The 20,231-nt window shown below is 47.4% G+C and overlaps 1 protein-coding gene across 2 annotated transcripts in view; it reads right to left on the bottom strand.

Moving 5' to 3' along the window:
* The window catches only part of Itgb3 (integrin subunit beta 3), a 57,861-nt gene extending 37,908 nt beyond the window's left edge, over nucleotides 1-19,953 (bottom strand). Inside the window, exons 1-2 of one of the 2 annotated variants that reach the window (NM_153720.2) lie at nucleotides 19,868-19,953; nucleotides 3,483-3,568 (exon numbers count right to left, since the gene is read on the bottom strand). In NM_153720.2, the coding sequence (NP_714942.1) occupies nucleotides 3,483-3,568; nucleotides 19,868-19,943 (162 nt within the window). In that variant the 5' untranslated portion in view covers nucleotides 19,944-19,953. Of the gene's footprint in view, nucleotides 1-3,482; nucleotides 3,569-19,382; nucleotides 19,417-19,867 lie in introns of those variants that run through there. The other variant, XM_063268800.1, reaches the window with a different exon arrangement.
* Nucleotides 19,954-20,231: the final 278 nt, after the last annotated feature.

Genomic DNA, 20,231 nt, shown 5'->3' with positions numbered 1-20,231 from the left:
GTTTCCCTCTTACCCAGCCAAGCGCTTGCTATACACACCCAAGGGCTGCTGTCCTTTAAGGACCACAAGCTGAGCCCAACCAGTTGTTTTCAGAGGCACTGCCAGCATCAGCACCACTTGAAGCAGTCAAGACAAGGGGAGGCAGAGGGCTGAGTGACACCCGGCCCCACCTTTGGCTGTTTAAAGTCAAGATCCTAACGCTTTCAATAGTTAAGCTTGCCCTGTGCAGGGGAAGTTCAGCTCCCTCAGGAAAAAGATAACAGCCATGTTCTAGTTACAGCCCAGAGTTCCTCCCTGCTTGACACATTCTGCCCCACGGCAAGCTCCCCAACCCCGCCCCTCCTCCCTCTTGCTTAGTGATGGTAGACGTTGGCATTCACTTTATTCCATTCAGAAGGGACTATTTCATTGGACTTTCTACCTCCCTTCTTTGGTCTCCTTTGGTCCTAGTTGCTACCCATTTTCCGACTCCACCCCATCAACAAGCAGATCCTTCCCTCCGTCCGGCCCCTCAGTCTGCCCCAGAGGGCAAAGATTCACCATAGTGATCCGTAAATATTGCATACTTGCACCTAGTCACATGGACTCTGTTCACGTGGCCTAAGGAGGGGCTTTGGCTGGTCAGAACCCAGCTCTGGTTTATCCCTATAAGATCCAGATGAGGAGAGAGGCTGAGGGGGAACTATGCTTGAGTAGCAGTAAGCCTTCTTCAGGGGGCTCCCCTCTGCTCCCCTCTGCCCCCGGCCAGCCAACTTTCAGGCCATTCAATCCAAACACAACACCCTCTGCATCCCACTCCTTCTCCTGGAATTGTTGCAGAATTACAACTTCCTCACAAAGGAAGCTTAACAAAAACCATGATGGTGACCAAAGGCAGGAGGAGGATATGACCAACCAGAAGGAAGACAGCCACGCCACACTTGAGCCTCCAGTGCATCCCAGAGGGGAGGGGCACCTGTGGGGTGGAGAAGAATGGGCTCGCCCTCCCCCAAGCCGTCCCCAGAGGATGTTTCATTCGCTAAATGAGATCAATCTGGCCCAGATGTTAGGCAGCTGCCCCTAGAAGCAGTTCCCCGTGCTGAGCAGCGGAGGCCAAGGCTGTATGGAGCTGGCCTTGGAGGCTCTGGCAGCCCTCCTCCAGGGGGTAAACACAGTCTTCTGCTCCCTTCCTCCGCAGTCTGCCCAGGAGGTTGCCTTTTTAGGAAACCCAGAGGATCCAGAAGAGAAGCAGACAAAGATCAGGAAATAGCTGGGGTGGCTGCGGAGCTGTGGAGGGCAGACTATAGCTCTGGTGACTGAATCAGCCTCTGAGGAGCAGCCAGGCCGGCAGCACAGGTAACCACCTGCGGGGGTGCTGACTCACTTCTGCCATAACTGCTGGGAACCGCTCCAGCCACAGGCATCCCCTACCTCCCCATCAGCTCTCCCCAGCTCCAAATTCCCAGCCAGGCCGCAAACATAGCCATTCCCTCAGACATGTTCATTCCCTAGGGACTTAGACACAACAAACCCTCTGCCTAGACACAGCTAGCCCTCTCCTGTCATCGTCTGGTCCTCACCAAGGAGTTGTGCTCCTTCATCCATTGATACTTTAGAGAAGAGAGGAAGGAAAGAAGATAAAGGGGTCCCATTGTCAGAAGAGAAGGAAAGAGGATCTCAATAAAGTGTACACAAACACACACATACAAACATACACACAAGCACACACATACAAACATACGCACAAGCACTAACCAACACACACAAGCACACACACAAACATACACACAAGCATACAAGCACACACACAAGCACACACACAAACATACACACAAGCACACACATACAAACATACGCACAAGCACTAACCAACACACACAAGCACACACACAAACACAAACACACACAAACATACACACAAGCATACAAGCACACACACAAGCACACACACATACACAAACACACACAAACATACACACAAACACACACATACAAACATACACACAAGCACTAACAAACATACACACAAACACATACAAACATACACACAAGCACACACATACAAACATACGCACAAGCACTAACAAACACACACAAGCACACACACAAACACAAACACACACAAACATACACACAAGCATACAAGCACACACACAAGCACACACACATACACAAACACACACAAACATACACACAAACACACACATATAAACATACACACAAGCACTAACAAACACACACACAAACATACACACAAGCACACACACAAACATACACACAAGCATACAAGCACACACACATACACAAACACACACAAACATACACACAAACACACACATACAAACATACACACAAGCACTAACAAACACACATACAAACATACACACAAGCACATACAAACACACATATAAGCACACACACAAACACAAACACATACACACTCACAAGCACATACAAACATACATATAAGCACACATACAAACATACACACAAGCACACACAAGCACATATACACACACAAACACATACACAAACATACACAAATGTACACACAAGCACACACAAACACAAGCACACACACACAAACAGCACACACAAGCACACACAAACACATACATAAGCGCACACACAAGATTCCTCTTCTGGGTTTTTAGGGGTTTTTTTTTGTTTGGTTTGGTTTCGTTTTGTTCTGGGGTCAAAAAATAAGCCGGCATCCCTCTACCCCGCTAGCACCTCTCTCATTTGGAGAGTAAAGTCCTTCCTGCGTGAGATGTTCCAGCCCAAATCGAGCAAAGGCTAGGGGATGAACGGTAGCAGCAGTCATGACAAGAAAGATGACGTCCAAGCAAACTGGCTTCAGGTCTCTTTACCATTTTCCACCATGCGGCTTGGGAAGGCTTTGCCTGGTCTTGCTCAGAAGGAAGGAAATAGTTCTGTGTGTCTGCACCTATACAGAAGCACTTAAATCTAGGGAAATGAGGTGTCTGGGGCAAGTTGTGGTGGAGATGGGAAGCCACACTGGTGGTGAACATTCAGCAAGGTCAGATGAATGCTACAGGTCGGACGACAAATAATTCGGGGCTACACTACCCCCTAAATAGCTACTGATCGCCCACCGCTGGGTCTCACTAACATTCTTAATACCATGGAAACGCCTTTCTAAAATGTGCAGCCTCCTAGCGTCCACCAACACAGTGGCTGGGACTGTTAGGAGGTAGCATCGGACACTTGTGACAGAGATTTGCTCTCTTTGCTCTAACCACCCCACCTGATGGTTTGCCTATGTATGTCTAAACTACCTTGATCTGTTAGCTTCTTCGTTCTGTTACTATGAAAACGTTCATCATAGTGGTGGTCGTGCTGCAACACAGTATTTGAAGCAACCCGAATCTATGTCCCTTGGCCACGGTCACCTACATTTGGCTCCAGGATAAACTGCCTCCCGTCCCTTTTGAGGTAAGACTTGTGGTTTTGCACTGACAGATAAAGCTGAGGCACCTTACCTCATCTGAGCACCAGGCACACACGGGACTTACGGCCAGACACTGCTGGCAGGAGTTCACGCCTCTCGTGGTACAGATGTTGGACTCTGCAATGAAGAGGCATAGACATTAGCACCTGATTTGCTCAGAGCAGTGACCGTCCTGCTCCGACTACCCCAAATTTCCCAAACACTCTGCTGAACACTTCCTAGGTACATACAAACGCCCTAACCCCTACCCACTAGACATTTACCAAACATGGGCTACTACACAAGAACGAAAACAACAGAGATGAGGAGAAACTCACTCCTTTATCAGCGCATGAAGCCAGAGCAGCAGTAGCTGGCAAGACTGAGTAACAGACCCCAGCGTTCCATCGTAACTGATAGAAAGGCTTTAATCAGTGACTGGTTTTATACCTGTACTGGGCGAATGAAAAGCCAAGACCCAGCGTTAACGGTCCTGTGCCTTCTCCAATTGTCTAGTCGCAGTCACAGCCACTACACAGAGGACCTAGGGCTCAGTAAGATTAACATGTAAAAGCTGTGGGGCTTTAATGAAAGCAGGGTAACCATAATGGCCGTGTCCCACCGTCTGAATTCATCTCTGGCTTTCCAATACATCTTTCTTGGGGACCAAACATTCAATGCACTAAAGAACTAGAAAGGTGGTTCGCAACCTGTGGGTCGCGACCCCTTGGGGCCCCACACATCAGATATCCTACATATCAGATATTTACTGTTATGACATGTATATGACATATCATAACATTTACATAAATGATCATACAGATATTACTGTTATGATGTATCATAGTAGCAAAGCTAAAGTTATGAAGTAGCAACAAAATAATTTTATGGCTGGGAGGAGTCACCACAGCACAAGGAACCGTACTGAAAGGTCCGAAGCATTAGGAAGGTTGAGAACGGCTAAACCAGAGCTCAGGAAAGACACACGGAAGCTGGAAGAACGTGGCAGGCACTTCTGAGGCATTCCGAAGCAAAGCCTGTGCTCCACGACGTGCCCTTGAGCAGCTCACCTCCTCTCTGTGAAATGACTGACCTATCTCTGAGGAGTTTTGCAAAAATTCAATAAGCCAAGAGGATGCTTTCAGATGCCACTCAAAAGTGAAGAGTCTGTGTTGACAAACAGCAGAGAGAAGACTGCAGTGGGGAGCAAGGACAGCCAAGAGGACCAAAATAGCGCTGAGAAATGCAGCCAGGAAGTGAACCCCAGGCAGCTGCTTCTGTGGAAGCCTCTCCCCTGGCTCTGTGTCCCTGGCCTCAGACAAATAAAACATCTCTGCCTATTGTGCCTCAGGGAGGTCTTTATCACCCTGGAGCAGGAAGACACAGCCTGACCAGTCCCTCATGACTTTCTGAAGGGCTTCCTCTGCCCAATACTCTTACCTCTTGGCTTTGCCCACAGCAAATCTATTTACAAATAAATTATCCTAATTACTGGGGTGTTGTCTCAATATCTCCAGAACATCTCATCTAGTCAAACATCTATTCTGAGTGACATCTAGCTACCTCGACAGCTGAGAGGGACACGCTCAGAAAATGCCGCACCTTGGTCAGAGACTATCTGCGCCTGTGTCTTGAACTGATTAGGATGGTTTACAACTTTGCACAAGTAGAGATTAACACAGAAGATTGATGATGATGTAAATCTATTTTTATGAGAGAAACACACATGATTCTCATCCAACAAAAATGTCAGCAGTGTCTACCTGGTAGAGAGCATGAGCCCCGAAGGTTAAAGGTTATTGTTCTTACAGGCATTGGCCAATTTTTAAAGAATCTATTAGCCAAGTCATTTCCACATGACTGACCGACTCTAAGACTCCCTTCCTCGAATTCTCTTTTGAACTAGTCCTAACACCTTGCCGGTCCCCACACTCTTTAAACTGATTAAAATCTTTCATGTGTGTTCTTTTTGTGTGTTTGTATGAACATAGTACCTTTCACTCTTTTAACAATGACATTTTAAGAGGCTGAAAAAACAAGTACAATGAATGCTTAGCATGCATGTGGCCCTGGATTTCATCCCCCAGCATGGAAATAAAACAAGGAAAGGAAAAAAGATGCAAGGGAGAAAGGAGGGAGAAAAACAAGGAAAGATCAATTGGACCCTTGAGGCCTGCCTGCCTAAAGCAGCCCAAAGACGTACTGGCACCAACTGAACGGTTTGGGACTAAATAGTTTTATTTTGCCACAAACAAACTGATTTCTAAACACTCTACACTGAGTTTAAGAATAAGGCCTGCGGACCCAGGCTTGGTGGTGCACACCCATAACTCTAACAGTCGGGTGGTTACAGCAAGATTACTGTCCAGTTGGAGCTGTCCTGGACCACATTGCAAGTAGCAGGCCAATCATAGCAAGATTCTATTGCAATATCTAGGTATAGATTTAGATAAGCACACACATATAATATATAATGGAACCTCAGATAACATAATGATAGCATTCATCACTCATCTCCTCAAGACATTGGCTTGTCCATGGAATCCTTGAAGCACCGTTTAAAAGCTCCAGGGTTCCTCAGAGGCTGGGCTCTGTCCTGCTTCCAAGGCCTTTTTCCATTCCACATGTGACCAGTGAGACACCGCCACAAGCTGGTGAATAACTATTGGCTCTATTCTCACATATGAATAGAGAGAAAAAGAGAGAGAGAGAGAGAGAATGAGTCTGAGTGTGTGAATGTGTGTGTGAGAAAGAGTGTGGATGTGTATGTATGTGTTTGTGAGAGAGAGATTCAGAGTGTGTGTGAGTCTCAGTGTGTGTGTGTGTGTGTGTGTGTGAGAGAGAGAGAGAGAGAGAGAGAGAGAGAGAGAGAGAGAGAGAAAGAGACTGTGTGTTGAGTCTGAGTGTGTGTGTATGAGTCTGGGTGTGAGTGTGGAGTGTGTGAGAGAGTCTGAGTGTGTAAATTACAAAATGCCAATTGTGCCACTGGCTCCAGGCCTGTCCCCAGCACATGAGAGTGGGGGCAATTCTCAACAATGCAAGGTCTACTGAGGAAAGGTAGCTGATCTTTCCACAGATGCCAGGTTCTGAGCCCACAAAATCAGTAGCGCCACCCAAGGCTTCTCCCTGCAAGGGCAGTCAGGTCAGACCTTAGCCTCACAGCTGTTCCCCTGGGGCTGGACAGAGACTCCTTTGGGGAGTTTCCATGGAGACTGGTAGCAAAGAGTGATCCTGGACAGAAACACCCACCGTCAAAGCTCACTAGAAGGAGAGGAACCCAAGGGGAAAGAGTTAAGATGAAAAGCAGTGTCTATAGCCAAGTTCTCTTTTCTACCTTTATTGGGTTTGTTTGAGGGAGAATGAGAAAGAATGAATGGGCACATGGGTGGAGACGGAGGACAACCTGAGGGCTGCCCCCTCTTTCTACGGTGTAGGTCTTGAGGATCAAACTTAGCCTGTCAGACTTGGTGGCAATCGCCTTCACCTTCCTGAGCCATTTAAACAGCCCAGCCCACAAAACCCTTCCCAGTCTATCGGTTTACCCCTTCAACCATTCACCCATTCTCCATGAGTCCTTGACTTGCAGCCACAAAAGAAAGCCTTGCCAAATGTGAAATAAGAGACAGCAGGCCCCTTCCAGTGTACCAGCAGTCAGTGACCTCAGAGGGTGGGCTGAACTGCTCTTTTAGGAAGTCCATTACCCTGTTCCCTTGATGTCTTATTTTTATTGAATACCAGGTTAATAGTGGAAGAACCAATGATCCACCAACAACCTCTCCAGCCAAGGCAGGAGCCCTGGAATGCAGTGGTTGAAAGTGGCTGACTCATCAGAGGTCTCTGAGCCGGGCCCAAGCTAATTCAAAGGCCTGCTACTCCCAGGCTGCCCCTCCCTTCTGATCGTGCGGGCCTCCTCCCACCCTCTGTTTTCAGTCATTCATAAAGCCTGGATTCCTTCTCTGCCTCGGTAGTCCAGAAGGGCTTTCTGGGGAAGTGGGGGTGGGTCCTCACCAGAATGTCAGAGAAAACAATGGATGGCTCCCCAAAACCTGTGTGAGAGAAGCCAAGCAAGGTTGACCAGGACCGTCCTTGTCGTAAAACTTAAATGAACATTGATGAATGCGACAGCTGGTGGACATAAAGTGCTCAATGAATGCTGGGACCGGAGTTGGTTTTGTTGTTGCCTTTTTATCCTTAGCCTCGAGCTATTTAGAGCAGACAAATGTTTTGCTAATTTTTTTTCCCAATTCCTTAAAGTTACGGTATAGGACACAGGGCACAAAGCTAACTATGCCCTGAAGAGAAGGTTCGAGCTACAAGGGTGAGGGCCAAAGTATCAGAGGTGAAAATCTAAAGAGAGCAAGGGGTGTGCGTTCAAAACCCCATCTAGGAACGGTGGCTGAGAGAAGACAGTCACTGGGAAACACAGGCAGGGCCAGTCAAGAAGTTTGCCTGGAAAGTGGGAACGTGAGGTTGTGGTCTGGCCTTTCAGCCTGGTTCACAGAACCAGAAACAAGATAAAGGGTGGGGGAAAAAAACAGGCAAAAAGGAAGCAAGGGAGTTGGAACCAGGGGAAGTTATGATGCATTGGAGAGGGCTGTGTCGAGGACATGTTGTCCAGTGACACAGGATGTCAGAATGTAGGGGCCGTCAGTACACCCCGATGAGGCCAGGGACCTTCAGGACTTAGATCGGGTGAGAAGGGAGCACGGTCCATGCTAATGACCACCAGGCAGATCTCTCTTGCTGCCTGCCAGAGAAAATTCCTGGCCTGGAGCCTCAGCCCTGACCCTGAGATTTAGCCACTTCCCACTTAGGTCCATGGGGGTCATTGGGTGACCCAGGTGGTGCCTGATCTTCCATTGCAGACTCCTGGGCGGGTGAGTCAATGAACCAAACAGCTCATGCTAAGGGCCCTGTGCACGCGTGCGTGGCTTATCAAGAACAAGCTGCAAGGAACATTTTTGGTTTTTATTTTTCCCTTAAGGGTAGCAAAGGAAGAGAGAGAGAAAGAAAGAGACAGAGAGAGACAGAGACAAAGAGATAGAGAGAGACAGAGAGAGGCAGAGAGACAGAGAGAGAGGCAGAGACAAAGAGACAGAGAGAGACAGAGACAGAGAGAGACAGAGACAGAGAGAGACAGAGACAAGCAGAGACAGACAGAGACAAGCAGAGACAGAGAGAGACAGAGAGAGACAGAGACAAAGAGATAGAGAGAGACAGAGAGAGGCAGAGAGACAGAGAGAGAGGCAGAGACAAAGAGACAGAGAGAGACAGAGACAGAGAGAGACAGAGACAGAGAGAGACAGAGACAAGCAGAGACAGACAGAGACAAGCAGAGACAGACAGAGACAAGCAGAGACAGAGAGAGACAGAGAGAGACAGAGAGAGACAGAGAGAGCACAAAAGGCTCCAAGGGTCATTGCTCCATCAATAAAGAGCTTAGACTGCAGTGTCTCATCAAACCCAAGACTGTGGTGCAGGGGTATCTGGTTTCAGATTTTTAAATCATTTCTTAAGTGCATCCAAGCTAATTAAATGTGAAATTTAACAATACAAACTGTGTGTGATTTGCCTCCACCAAGAGTAAATATTAAGGGGCTGAAGAGATGGCTCAGCGGTTAAGAGCACCGACTGCTCTTCCAGAGGTCATGAGTTCAATTCCCAGCAACCACATGGTGGCTCACATGTAATGAGATCTGATGCCCTCTTCTGGTGTTGTCTGAAGACAGCTACAGTGTACTTATATATAATAAATGAATAAATCTTTTAAAAAAAAGAGTAAATATTAAAATACATTATTGGTTGAATACATGCACCTATGCACAGAGAGAGAGAGAGAGAGAGAGAGAGAGAGAGAGAGAGAGAGAGAGAGACGCTGCTGTCTTAACCCCCAGTACCTGTGAATGTGACCTTATTTGGTCACATAGATGTAAACAAGATGAGGTCATAGTGTGGACCAAGATGACCAACGCCTTTGTAAGAAGGGAAAACCCCACATGAAGACAGACGCAGAAGGCAGACACCAAATGGCATCAAAGACAGACTGCAGTGAAAAAGCTAGAAGCAAGGAAGACTAAGGACTACCAGTCACCACTAGAAGCTAAAAAGAGGCAAAGATGGGTTCTACCCAGAACCTCAGACACACGTTTCTGATGTCCTAAGTCACCAGTTTATGGACTTGGTCACAACAACCCAAAGAAATTAATTCCAAGTGGATTTTCACTTCCATAGCCATACGAGACATTATTTTGATGAACAGTGTGTCCTTATGTACTTCCACGAATTGGAACAACAATAAAAAGCCATCCTGGAATGGAAACTTTGCCATGTTCCATCCACTCATGAGTAAGGTCAGAGGAGGTCCTTTAGCTTTAAAACTTTCCACCAATGTATATCAATTTGGCACTCATTCATTCACTCATTCATTCATTCCCTCAACAAGCATTCAGTGAGCACTTACTTACACTCAGCATTCTCCCAGGCACTGGAGACACACGGATAAACTAGACAAACCCCTGATCTGGTGATGCTCATGTTTTGGTCAGGAAGGTGATAACAAAAACAAAAACGGGGGGAAAAAAAGAAAACAGCAAAAGCAGAGGCAAATGCTTCCAAACACAGCAAGGCAAAGCAGTCTGGACTAAACTAGTCTGCCGGTGTCGGCTACAGAAAGGTTCTTCTGGGAGGTTGACTTTCTATAATGATGCTACAGAGTGGATAAGGGGAAGCATTCACCAAAGAACAAAGGCCAAAGTTGGATGGCCGGACCTCCTCCTGTGGAAGAAATAGCAGGAAGACAGAGGAAAGAGAATGAGGAGAGAGGCAGGGGAGACTGGAGAACTAGGGACCAGCACTCGGTTGGGAGCTCAGGCTGCACCACACAGTAGGGATGCTGAAGGAATCTGAGCCGAAGCGAAGGGGAAATACTTGGCCTGACCACCAAGCACAGGATGGGAGCCAGAAGGAAGATGGATGGGTTGGGGTACAGTTGGTTTGTATTGAAAGGGCAGCAGTGTTGATTGTATGGTTGGACTCTAGACTCTATTCCAAGGACTTGCTGATGGATTAGGCATGTAGAACTGAGGGAGGATTTGAACCTAAACAAGTACACCCACTTTAGAAAAGTGTTTGACTACTGGACATCCCAATTCAGGGCCCCCTCCAGCCACTAGGACCCTACCTTTACAAGTGAAGTCAGATCATGTCTGCTTATCACATCTGAAGGGGTTAGTTAGGAAGCCATGGATGAAGAGGAAAATCCCATCCTCCAAACACTGTGACCTAAAGCTAACACAGCCCTGGAGGGACAGAGTGGGTGTGGTAGGGAGCGTAGTCAGTCAGAGAGGTCTGAAGTCCGTGCCATTCTGCAGACCTTATGATCTAGGTGGCGCCCAACTCTCTGGGGCTCTCTTTAAAGCCGGGTCACATGCCTACTCAAGATTTACAGCTGCCCCCAAGTACTCAGCGGGCCACCCAGCTTTATCAGACAAACTCTGAAAAGCCCAGACAGCTATTTTTATCCCCTCCCCTCCCCACCAATTCAGCCTCCCAAATATGGGCATAATATTTACTGCACGAGGTTTAGGCGAGGTAACATATATGAAACAGTCACACGGTAACTGTTCAATCAATGATCTGTTATCTTCCCTATTTCCCTTCCCCCGGTTGCTTCCAGCACCATAATTGCACCTCTCTTCTACCTCAGGGTCACACATTAGCAGGCCCTTTGTCTATGATGGGACATAAGGAGAAAGTCACCCTGGCAAGAAACAGGAATCCCCAGGACCAGATCTCACCAGTCACTAACCTAGTTTGTGATGTGGGTGGGTCCCTCACTTCTTAGGAACTCCCTTTCAACTTTTCTGTACTTGATTAAAGGATCTTCAAGATGCTATTGGTCCTGATAATGTATATTCTTTCAGAACCAGAAGGTGTCAACAAGACCGTTAATACTCTAGAAGCCATAAATAACATTCTTGGACCTGAAGTCCCTTGGTATACAAGTGGATAATTCTTCCTCATGGCCTAAAGTCTAGGTCAAATGCTGCATTTTAGAATTCTGGAAGATTTTATTCACGGCAGTCCCACCCACAACTGACTCACTCGGTGTACAGAAGAGACGTGCCTGTACCATGCTCTGATGCTCTGTTTCACACCCAGCTCAGTGGTGTCCTGGAGGTGACCTAGGTATCCAGCTTTGCAGTTCAGGGGCACCCCTACACAGCTCTCCATGGTCTGGCGCCAGGCAGTTGTGGTGTGAACAGCTCTGTCAACCAATCTTGGTAAGAAGGCAGATCAGTTTTACTGTTTATGGAAGATTGTTTGGCAACAATTATTACAAATCAGAGACAGGATTGGTAGTACACAGAAAACCAACACCTCAGTGTAGAGGCAGAGGGGATCAAGAGTTCAAGGATAGCCTCATTAAAAAGTGAGTTCAAGGGGTTGGGGATTTAGCTCAGTGGTAGAGCGCTTGCCTAGCAAGTGCAAAGCCCTGGGTTCGGTCCCCAGCTCCAAAAAAAGAACCCCCCCTCCAAAAAAAGTGAGTTCAAGACCAGCCTAGGTTAAAAGAGACAGTGTCTCAAGAAATAAAAAAAATAATAGAAATCAGCCTCCCAAGTGCTGGGATTTAAGGTGTGAGTTACTAAGCCCAGCTGTTTTCAAAAGCACCAATTTTAAAGTATAAGTCACACTGTTGAAAACTCTAGTCACCATGTCATACATAGATCTCTTGGTTTTCCTCCTATTCTGTAAAGGTCAGAGTTCAAGGCCAGCCCGGTCTACAGAATGAGTTCCAGGACAGCCAGGGTTACGGACAGAGACCATATCTCAAAAAGTAAAACAAAATAAGATAAAAAAAAAAATAAGTAAACAGACAGCTTAGGTCTCTCACCAGGAATAAGTGGTAGCTGTGTGAGCTAATCCGTGTGTCCTACAGCTCGATATAGCCATTTCCCAATGCTTCCATTTCAAATTATGTTGCACACCAGATACAGAATTCTTATTTGTGAATCAATGATAATAATAGAAGAGAATGAAGAAAACCAAACTTTGACCAGCCAATCCCAAGGCCTTCTGGAATCGCTCAGGGCAAAGCGTGCTCTGTTCTCAAGTGTAGAATTCCCAAGTTGCGAGACTCGGCACTCCCCAACCTCTGGTGAGAGGCTCAAATACAGTCCTCACAAACACTTGGAGAAAGGGACTAATCTGGGAGAGCTCACACACCAGGGTTTCTGCCTCTAAGAATTTCATCAGCAAAGAGGGTTGACAGTCTCCTGGAACTCCCTTCTAGTGCAATATGTCAAGCCCAACTCTAACCTCAGGACTTCTCACGTCACAAAGAATCTTTGCCTGGAGTTCTGAATCACTGAGACATTAAAGGAGAAACTCCTCTGGTAAGAAATGAAAGAAAAAGAGAGAAGCCTCATCGGCCCTTTCACCCCACTCCACAGCCTGAGATACCAGGAAGAAGGCCTACAGATAAGGTGACTTGCTCAGTCCTCCAGCAAACTGGCATGAAAGCCCACAAAGCCATGCGTGACGTAAGCTCTTAACCACAAGCTTGCTTCTCTTTTCCTGAGAAAATTTTCTACAGAAAAGGAAGTTGCATGCAGCACAAGTTAAAGTACAGAAGAAGAAAAAACATATCGGCACACGTGTGACAACTGTACTTATTCAGGGGGCGGGGAGGTCTGAGGAGAAAACACCAGCTTTCTGACTGTGACCACTGTCAAAACTGGCACAAATTGGGAGCCAAATTGGGCAGACCAGACTGTCTCGTGGTGAACGCATCTGCACCTCACTCTTTCTCACTGACCTGCCAGGGAAGTGGGTGGCAGGGACAGCCGTAGTCTTCTGTAGCAATGTGATGTTTAAGGACTTGTTTTGCTTTGTTTGTTTTGGGGGGCGGTATTTTGCTTTGTTTTGTATTTCAGAGATGCTACCAAATACATGAGAGGCAGAATGGATCCAGGCGTAGAGACCAGCCCGTTGACCTCAAGAGTGACATGTCCTATTTGACCACAAAACATCTGGTACCAAGGCAGAAAGACCGCAAGAGCCAGATGTAGGGTGGGACCAAAGTAAAGTACTGGCATCTTGATGTGGCAGGACAGCTCTACTCACCCAAGGCACCTCTGGTTCCCTGCACAAGATCACGCCGTCAGACTTCCAACAGGGACGAGGGATGGCTCAAAAGTCCCTGCCCCTAACTTAGCCACTGTTGACAGCCGATGGCTTCTGGGGAATGGAAAGTTGGTTTTCTTCAGGGATTCGGTCCCTGGTAGGTGGACCCTGCTCCAGGGAATGGCCCCACATCCATGAGTATAAAGACAGCACAAATGGGACACCGGGTTATAGAAAAACAGAGAAAGAGAAGGAGGATGTAAAGTTGGGAGGGGGAATGGATCTGAGAGGAGGTGGAGGAATGAATGAGAGGAAAATGATCATAATACATAATATCAAAATATAAAAGAATAATAGAAATATATTTGGAAATATTAGTTGCTTTTAAGGCCAAGGATAATGAAAATCTAAAAAACTAGGGATTGTTACAAAATTCCTCAGTTCTTTCTTTTGTTTGTTTTTGATTTTCTTCTTGGAGTAAAGTCTCTCTGTGTAGCCCTGGCTGTCCTGTAACTGGCTCTGCAGACCAGGCTGGCCCCCCCGTACTCAAGAGATCTCCCTGCCTCTGCTTCCCTAGCGCTAAACTTAAAGGCGTGCACCACCACCAGACTCTCGATTCTTTATCTAGCACTAAGAAACTCAAATGCCTCAAACGTGTCTCTCCGACTGGACACTGGTGGAACTTCTGTGGTTTGGTGGAGGTCGCTGCACTGCTTCCAGGGTAATACCTCACTGCAGTAGAATGGAATGACCCCCCCCCATGAGCTCTTAGAATCACTGACACAGGCAACGGCTCAGAGGGACGACGAGGGCATCCCAAATGGGAGAAGCCAGGCTCAAAAGGCTATGCACTGTGCTTTCTTCTCTATGACATTCTATAAAAGCAAATCTGTGGGGACAGGAGACAGAGCAGTGATAGCCAGGGACCAGAAGTGGGAAGAGAAAAAAAAAACAACAACAAAGAAGCTGGAGAGAACTTCTCAGAATACTGAAAATACTCTCTATCTCCATCATGGTGGTGATAGTTTGTCTTTACCAAAACACACAGAGGTGCACACTGAGGATGCTAAACCCCATCCATACTTCAGTGATAAATAACACTCGTTTTTTTTAAAAGATTTCTTTATTTTCATGTGCATGTATGTGTGTGGGTGTGTGTGTGAGAGACAGAGAGAGACAGAGAGAGACAGAGAGATTACTAGCCCTAATCTAAGTAGTGCACATCTACATGAGTCTATGTGCAGCATGTGCACCCAAGGGTTGCCATTACACTTGGGAGCTGTCTCCTAAGGGTGCTAAAAACTGAACCCAGGCCCTCTGAAAGAGTACTAGATGCTCTTAAGCACTGAGCCATCTCTCTAGCCCGGCCCTCCTTGTAAAAGATATATACAGTTATTTTATGTGTACAAGTATTTTGACTGCATGTATGTATATATGCAGTGCCCAAGGAAGTCGGAAGAAAGGGTCAGGCAAATGGGAACCAACTATGTGGGTGCTGGGACCTGAACCCAGTTTATCTGCAAGACCGACAAGTGCTCTTAACTGCTAGCCAGATCTCCAACCCCCAATCCTAGCCCCTTAGAAGAAGGCGAAGTTTTCTGGGGACACCGTGTTCCTGGACATGGTGTTCATTATGCCACATAGTCTCAAGTTCCAATAAATTCTGGTAGTTTCCAAAGAAAAGCAGCCTTGGACAACATCATCCCCAGATCCTAGGTTCATACCCACTAGTGGCCTGAGTTTGCAGTAGGCACATGATCTTTTCCATTTGGGGAGGTGGGAGAAGGGGAGATGGTGAGATACAGCAGGCCACTCTGTGAGCAACACAGAGGCTAAGGGCAAGCCAAGTGGTTTATCCCTGAAGCCACTCAGTCACACACACACCCCTTGCCCGGTTAATTATCTGTCTGCTGATTCATGACTTGCGGTTCCTGTGGGCACGCTTCCTGGCTGTTTCTGCCAACAAGGGCAGGATTCCTGCAGCTGGAGGAGATGATAAACAGAGAGCCAAGAAGGGTGGGGAGCTGCAAAGGAGGAGTTTGTATTGGGGAAATCTAGGGTCGAATTCAGATCCCCTCCTCACTCCACTTCCTCCTTGTCCCATCTTCCAAGGTCACAAATGCCACTTCTCACCTTTGCCCTTGTGCTCAAGAACTTAAGGGGAAGAACAGAAAAGACTGTTCCAGTGACTCCTCCAAAGATAGGGAAAAGAAGACACTTCAGAGGACATCCTGTGTTCTGTCATCCTCTGATCAGAGGATGATCAACAGTGCAAAGGTCCAAAGGGCCGGGGTTGTGGGCTAGAAGTGAAACACATTTAGTGTACACAGAACCCTTTCTCAGCAAAACACACACACTCATACACATACACTCACACACAGACACACACTAACTCACACACACTCACATACTCACACACACCCATGCACACTCACATACATACACACACTCATATATACTCACATACATACACACACCCATACACACTCACATACATACACACACTCATACATACTCACATACATACACACACCCATGCACACTCACATACATACACACACTCATACATACTCACATACATACACACACCCATACACACTCACATACATACACACACTCATACATACTCACATACATACACACACCCATGCACACTCACATACATACACACACTCATACATACTCACATACATACACTCACACACAGACACACACTAACTCACACACACACTCACATACTCACACACACCCATGCACACTCACATACATACACACACTCATACACACTCACATACATACAGAGAGACACACACAAAGAAAGAGACATACACACTCACACACAGAGACATACATACTCATACACAGACACAAACACACACAGAAACACACTCTCAGAGACACACATTCACACACATACACATACACACACTCACACAGAGACACACACTCACACACAGACACATGATATACTCAAAGACACTCTTTCAAACACACACACAGATTCTATCCCTCTCTTTCTCACACACACACACACACACACACACACACACACACAGAGAGAGAGAGAGAGAGAGAGAGAGAGAGAGAGAGAGAGAGTTCAGGTAGAACACCCAAGGCTACAAATGTGTAAATATTAGATTTCTTCACGTAGAGACATCACCTCTAGGTGGCTTTTTATATCATCCCCTACATAATTCTTTTGGTGCCTGTGTGCCAAGCACCGAGCACAGTGTTGAACAAAATACACAATTTGCTCTCCCTGTAGAGACTGAAGTCTTACGGGTGGGTTTTTCCGTCCTCTCTATGCATAGTTGAGACTCAGAAAAAAAGAATGAATGTGTGGACATCTCTCCTCCTGCGCCTTCTCTGTAGGTTCTTGCAGGACCAAAAGGGCTGAAATATGCCAAGCTCCCAGAGAGGACTGGGCTGAATTAAGAGGCTGTGAGAGCTGGATTCTCATCTGGGAGCCTGCAACACACTAACACACAAAGCAGCAACAGCCCGGCAGTCCATAATGGAACACAGGAGCCGCCATGCATGGAACACAGGAGCCGCCATGCATGGAACACAGGAGCCGCCATGCATCGAACATTTACTTCATTTGAGCCTGTGTCTCATTTAGTCTGCAAACGAAAGGCACTGTTTCCACTTTACAGGTGAGGAAACTGGACTAAGATTGACGAGATCACACGGTCAATCAGGGGCAAAGCCGAGGATCAAACCTACATCCCACTTGCTTAAATCCCAGCTGCCCCTTTCCCCAGCAAAAAGCCTTTCCTCGTGTCTCTGAGGTATCCTGAGGGCCTTAGTTGGACAGCTCCCAGAATACAGACTGGAGAAGGGAACTAAGCACCTCATTATTGCTGACCTAATTAGGTGAGAATACACTACCAAGAAGCCTGGAAACAAAGTATTCAGATGAAGCTAAAAAGATTACTTTTGTACATAGAAACTGAAAGTCAGTCTCCTCGGGGCAGAATCTCCTACTGGGACAGCCCTCCTGTGGCACCTCACTTCCACCCTGTTCTGTGTCCCTTCCACACTGTGTGTCCCCAAAGTCACCACATCACCTGCTTCCCCAGGGACCTAGTGATGTTTGCAACTCTGCCACCAACACTGAGACGGCTTGTATGACAGACACTTCTTTTACAGGGTGCTCTAAAATCCTCGGTTCCTCAGCAGGACTCTACACCCTCTCAGAGGGAGTCTGGGGCTAGCTTACCACAAGCCATCACCTCTTTAGATTATTCCAATCACAACGACTCTGATATCCTATAGGTTTCGTTGTTTGTTGGTTTTGGTGTGTATACGATTGTGTACATGCATGCACAAGTACATACATGCTCATGCACAATTGTCCCTGGGCAGAGACAAAAGACAACCCTGAGTGTCATTCCTCAGAAGTATCACTTAATTTGAAACAGGATCTCTTTCTATCCTGAGCTTTCCAAGTAGGCCAGGCTAGCTAACGTGTGAGCCCCAAGGATCCATCTGTCTCTGTCTTCCCCGGGCACTGGAATTACAAGCACACCACTACATCAGGCTTTTTTAATAGGTTCTAGGGACAGAATTCAAGTTCTCCTACTTTCCCAACCTAGGACTAAAGGATCTTTAAACCCAAGCTTAGGAATAGCAGGGTAGTGTGATCCTATAAGGAGCACTGCAAACCAATGAGGGGTTCAGGAGAGGTGGGAAGAGAGTGAGAGACCGAAATAACAGATACACTTCATCTTCACTGGAGCTGAACCGTGCACTGTGCTATAACTTTCTTCTCGAACTACAGATGATGATGATGATGATGATAATGATGATGATGACAACGATGGCGATGACAATGACAACGATGACAATGACAACGACGACACTCAGAAATTTGAAAGTTAGAGATACAAACAAACTACAAAATGTTTCAAATATAATCTCAAAATAGCCGTGAAGAACTGGAAGTTGCCTAACACAAAAAAGACTAGCTACCTTTTGTACAGTGTATCTGTTGTCTGCAAACACACTTTCCTGCTGTACACAAGCAAAGCCTGTCATTGCATGCCAATTAAAACTTGAGAAGTAAAAATTTTTTAAAGGCTTTAAGTTCATAAAAGTTTGCCTATCTGTTAGAAACATCAGCTTTCCTGGTGGATTTCCCCATTCCCCATCAACAGCTACAAGGAGCTGACAAAAAGAAACTCTAATATCTCCAGGGCAGAATGCTGGAGATCCCGGTTCCCGTTCTGTGATCACGAAGCTTGTTCAATGTAGGCTAAAGACCGCGGTTTTCATCTTTCACTTGGAAGCTTCAACAACACAGGCCAACCATCAGTTCTGAAACCCCTGCCCCTGTCCCATGTCTACGTCCATCCGTACCATCAGAAAGGGGTCTTCAAGGTAGCCACCCAAATGGTTTTTTTTTGTTGTTGTTGTTTTTTTGTTTTGTTTTTTTTTTTAGATTGCTTAACCCCAAAGGCAACGTAATAAAGTTTACCTTTAACAAATAGTCAGTCTGGAGATGTAGCTCAATTAACAGAGTGCTTGCCTGGCATAAGGAGGCCCTGGGTTCAACTCCCTGCAGCATTATATGCCCTGAGAGGTGTTACAGATCTATAATCCTAGCACTCAATAGGAGGGGCACAGGGGAGTCTAAAGTTCAGGGTCACCCTCGACTACACAGAGTGTGAAGGATCCTGAAATATATGAGACCGTATTACACACGTGTACACACACACACACACACACACACACACACACACACACACACACACACACCATCTGCAGGGTTTAACTTGCTCCAGCTGACCTGGAACCTCAGTTTCTCCACCCCAGGCAACATCACCTCCAGCTCCCGTAGGACTCTGCGGACTGCATCACTCCCGTTCCCCGCAGCATTAATGAGCCTGAAAGTTGAAGATTCAGGCAGCTGATGGTGTGGGTCACACGCAGGAAAAGACAAAGCCAGCCCCGAGGACCTCTGTGCTGACTCCCTGCACACAGTCAGGGAGCGCTGGTTGAGAGGTCGGTCCCAGAACGAATGGAGCCCGAATCTTGTACCTCCTTAACAGAGGAGCAGCCAGAGGAACAAACTCGGGGGAGGTGGAAGGGGCAACCCAGAGCGCACACACCCACCCAAGCAGGTGAGCAGCATCCTTCTGCCGGCGCACCCGGACGACCCAGCAGAGCCCCATCTTGCCCCTGCTCCCCGGGCCAGGCCAGGGTCTCTGCCACCGTTGATGCGCCCTCGAGGCTACCGGAGGAAGGACCAGCTTCTCAGCCCCAGCTCCCACGATCCCACCGCAGTTCCCACACCCGCCGCGCGCTCACCTCCGACGACAACGCCCGCCAGCGCCCCCAGCGCCAGCAGAGTGGCCCAGAGCTGTCCCGGCCGCCGCGTTCGCATCCTGTCCACCGCCCTTCGCGCCGCGCGCGCGCGCCACGGCGAGCTGGCGCCCGCGGCTGCTTTTCCTGCCCCGGGAGGGGAGGGGACGCGGTGGGTGGGACACAGCGGGGCGGGCCGAGAGCTAAAGTTCCCTCCCTCCGGCGTCCGCCTGGACCCTGCCTGAGGCTGCGAGTGTGATGGGGAAATTCATCGCGCCTCTCTCCAGAAATCTTCCCCAGCCCTCCGCCCACTAGGATTCGCCTGCGTTCGCTAGAGGACATCGCGCTCCTGGCGTCCTGTGTGCATCTG

This window comes from Rattus norvegicus, chromosome 10 (genome assembly GCF_036323735.1).
Source record: "Rattus norvegicus strain BN/NHsdMcwi chromosome 10, GRCr8, whole genome shotgun sequence".
In the NCBI taxonomy this organism is placed as follows: Eukaryota; Metazoa; Chordata; class Mammalia; order Rodentia; family Muridae; genus Rattus; species Rattus norvegicus.
This window is presented reverse-complemented; position numbering and strand designations above follow the sequence as displayed.